This window comes from Sceloporus occidentalis, unplaced genomic scaffold, assembly GCF_023333645.1.
Source record: "Sceloporus occidentalis isolate IW3139 unplaced genomic scaffold, rSceOcc1.0.p SCAF_43, whole genome shotgun sequence".
Taxonomy (NCBI): Eukaryota; Metazoa; Chordata; class Lepidosauria; order Squamata; family Phrynosomatidae; genus Sceloporus; species Sceloporus occidentalis.
In genome coordinates this window covers 3,954,446-3,957,736 of record NW_028317023.1, presented here as the reverse complement: position 1 = coordinate 3,957,736, position 3,291 = coordinate 3,954,446, and the positions used below count along the sequence as shown (strand labels likewise).

General features: G+C 41.4%; 1 protein-coding gene across 1 annotated transcript; it reads left to right on the top strand.

The window, feature by feature from the left end:
- The first annotated feature begins 1,565 nt into the window (after positions 1-1,565).
- On the top strand, positions 1,566-2,195 carry LOC149289719 (claudin-4-like). The gene has a single exon (XM_089490204.1). It carries the CDS (start codon positions 1,566-1,568, stop codon positions 2,193-2,195), a length of 630 nt encoding a protein of 209 aa, XP_089346330.1.
- Positions 2,196-3,291: the final 1,096 nt, after the last annotated feature.

Genomic DNA, 3,291 nt, shown 5'->3' with positions numbered 1-3,291 from the left:
AGAACCACTCCCAGTAAGCAAGCCCTAATTCAGAAGAGTAGAAACATAACATAACAACTAGTATTTATATAGTGCCTTTCTCTCAGTGGGATTCTTTTAGGGCATGCTCTCGGAATTACCAAAATTGGGAAATATCCCTCACTATACTGAAGAAGGTTTTCATCTCTTGGAAAATACAAATTTTTATCCAATAGGTCTAAAATCTAACACCAAGAAAAAGAAATTATGCATTTAGTACCTACGTATTTGACAGGGTACGCATGCTTTGAAGGTTATTTGACTGTAATAGACGTCAGAATTAAGGGATCCGGGAAAAAATATGTTTAATTATTTACGTGCAAGAAATTAATATAGAGGAGGTATGTTCAGATTTCTTTTCACACCATTGACCACACACACAATCATGTTCAATTCACCATGTCTATATCAGCATACAACATCAACAGATGAGTATTAATTAGAGAATTTGGGGAAATGTTAGTATAACTGTACAAGATTATTTAATGAATCATCAAAAAGTGAAATGTCTGTAGATTGAAAGGCAGTCTTAAAATATATATAAATATATGTCAACATGTTCTACGGAAAAAAAAACATTTTCTACAGGCTGAAACAAGGTGTTATACTTTGATATAAAAAGAAGGTGGGATGCGTGGGCCAAAAAAGGATTTTCTTTTCTAGATAGGATGATCATTGACTGTATGGAACAGTCTCCCAGCTGAGGTGGTAGAGTTCCTGCTACCCCATATATGGTAGGTGAAAGTAGGAGACCTGGATACACTGTACCCTTTGGTAGCATTTCCACTGGAATCAACTTTGGTAGGACAGTGTATATCGGTCACAACGTCAGAATGGTCTGCAATGGGAAACAAATGGCGGGTGGGTCCCTGCGGACATCCATGTAACGGAGAAACACATTATGGGTGGTTATACGAAAACATCTTTCCCAAATAAAATGATCTGCCAGAGTGATGCAAGAAGAAGAATTCTTCAATCCATAGACATTATCCAGTAAAAACACAGCATGCCAGATAGAACAAGCTGCTGATGAGCTGTGATATTGCTATATTGTTGGTGTTAACAAAACCTAACAAAACCAATTTAAAAAGTGTGTCGTAAGAGTAGATAACATGTTCACTTTATTGAGCCGCATCATCATTTATTTACAGTCTCCCCACTGCCCACACACATTTCCAGTCATATACACATGTGCTGTTTTTTGAATCAGTTTTGTATGACTGTGCATTGTGGAATTTCCCCCCACCATTTCAGGACAAGCCAATAACTTCTTTAGGTACAGATGGATAAGAAACCGAAGGGGGAGGGTGGATGAAACCACTTACTGTGGTGACAAAACAGAAAATCCCGCTCTACTGGTTTCATGACTTCTGTTGAGTTTCTACGAGATGATGAACAGGATTAATGCAGATAAACTCCTCCCAGGCACACCAGGCATATATCTGCCTGGTCTAGTTCAGTTTCTCGGTTACTTCTCAGCAGGCAGCAGTACACCTGCAGACTAAGAGCCAACTCCAACTCCAACTCCAACGAGGAACAACAAGAACATGGCTTCTTTGGGGCTTCAGATTTTGGGCATTATCCTATCAATCATTGGCTGGCTGGGCACTTTGGTTACCTGTGCGCTCCCCATGTGGAAAGTGACTGCCTTCATTGGTAACAATATTGTGGTGGCTCAGATCATCTGGGAAGGACTATGGATGAACTGTGTGGTGCAGAGCACTGGGCAGATGCAGTGCAAAGTATATGATTCCCTGCTGGCTCTTCCCCAGGACCTGCAAGCAGCTCGTGCTCTCATCGTCATCGCTATCATTGTGGCCCTTCTGGGGATTATGATATCAATCATCGGAGGCAAGTGCACCAACTGCGTGGAAGATGAATCTTCAAAGGCCAAAATTATGATTGTAAGTGGCATTATCTTCATTGTTGCTGGCATTCTCGCCCTGATCCCTGTCTCCTGGACTGCCAATAACACCATCCGAGACTTCTACAATCCACTGGTAACAGACGCGCAAAAGAGAGAGTTGGGCGCATCATTGTACATTGGTTGGGCAGCTGCCGCTTTTCTTCTTCTTGGAGGTGCAATGCTCTGCTGCAACTGCCCACCAAGGGAACAGAAAGCCTACTCTGCCAAGTACACAGCAGCACGCTCTGCACCAGCCAGTAACTACGTCTAATGAGTTACAGAAAGGAGAAGGACTGACATGCTGTTTGCTTTCCCCAGTTAAAGAGCCAAGGACAAGATGCCCTTGAACATTATTTGCCACCCTCAACATAACTTTCTGTTAATTATGACATTGGTATGCAGTTTGGAACCACTACTGTGTGTCTGTCTAAACCTGTGATGACCGGAGAGAGACTCTCTGATGGCAAATCTGCCATAAACTTGCTTTGCATCCTTGAGACAGCAGTAGCAGCACATGCCTAGGCAAGAAAAAGTCAACAGCCCCACCCAGCAGAGGACGCTATCCATGCAAAGAGACCGTGAGAACAACCGTTGGGAACTAGAAAAAATTGCCATTGAAATATTGCACAGGATTGCAAGAACTGCATGAATAGACGTTGAGACCACTTGTTACAGTCAACCTGCATCCCGTCAGGATGCAGGAGGCAGGTCATACTCAGGGAAAGCAGCGCACGCATTGCAAAGGATGGGGAGGGAGGGGTTGGGAGTCACAGAAATTTACTTTTTTAAATGCGAAAGCCAATTCTATACTATTGTCAGGGGGATGATGGGAGCTTAGAGATATTTTAGTAATGTGTGTTTGAATTATACATATGTTTAAGGAAATGTGCAGGAAATGACCATGTAACGTTTAACCAGATTTTGTTGAGGGGTCCATATCAATGTGTCATATGCACCGCGCAGGTGCTGTATAAACCAAGCCACACACAACATATGCATGAGTAAAGCTTTTCATTAACACCTGCAGAATTTCTCAGTTAATTACTTTTAGTGCTCAGATGACTGCAGAAGGATTCTAACACAATGTGTTGCTTCCACCCTTTGGGTGGCAGTAGGATGCAACACTTTGCTTTTACCTCTCTGGCACCTAAAGGGTTACACAAACCATAACTTCTTGGATCCGGTTTTTGATGTCTGAATGTTAACAAATCGCGATTGCAAACCCTTTTAAAACTAGCTGATAAAATAATCTAATATTCAGCAATATGATTCATCAGAAAAAATCTGTTTGTGTTTATTTTAAATGTTTTTTATAAGCATTATTTTTTGTTAATGAAAATCTGTTAAAATCTGTTACTTTGTACAAT

Bases quoted from the DNA above. Each gene is read 5' to 3' on its own strand.
- LOC149289719 (XM_089490204.1), top strand. From the start codon at position 1,566: ATGGCTTCTTTGGGGCTTCAGATTTTGGGCATTATCCTATCAATCATT.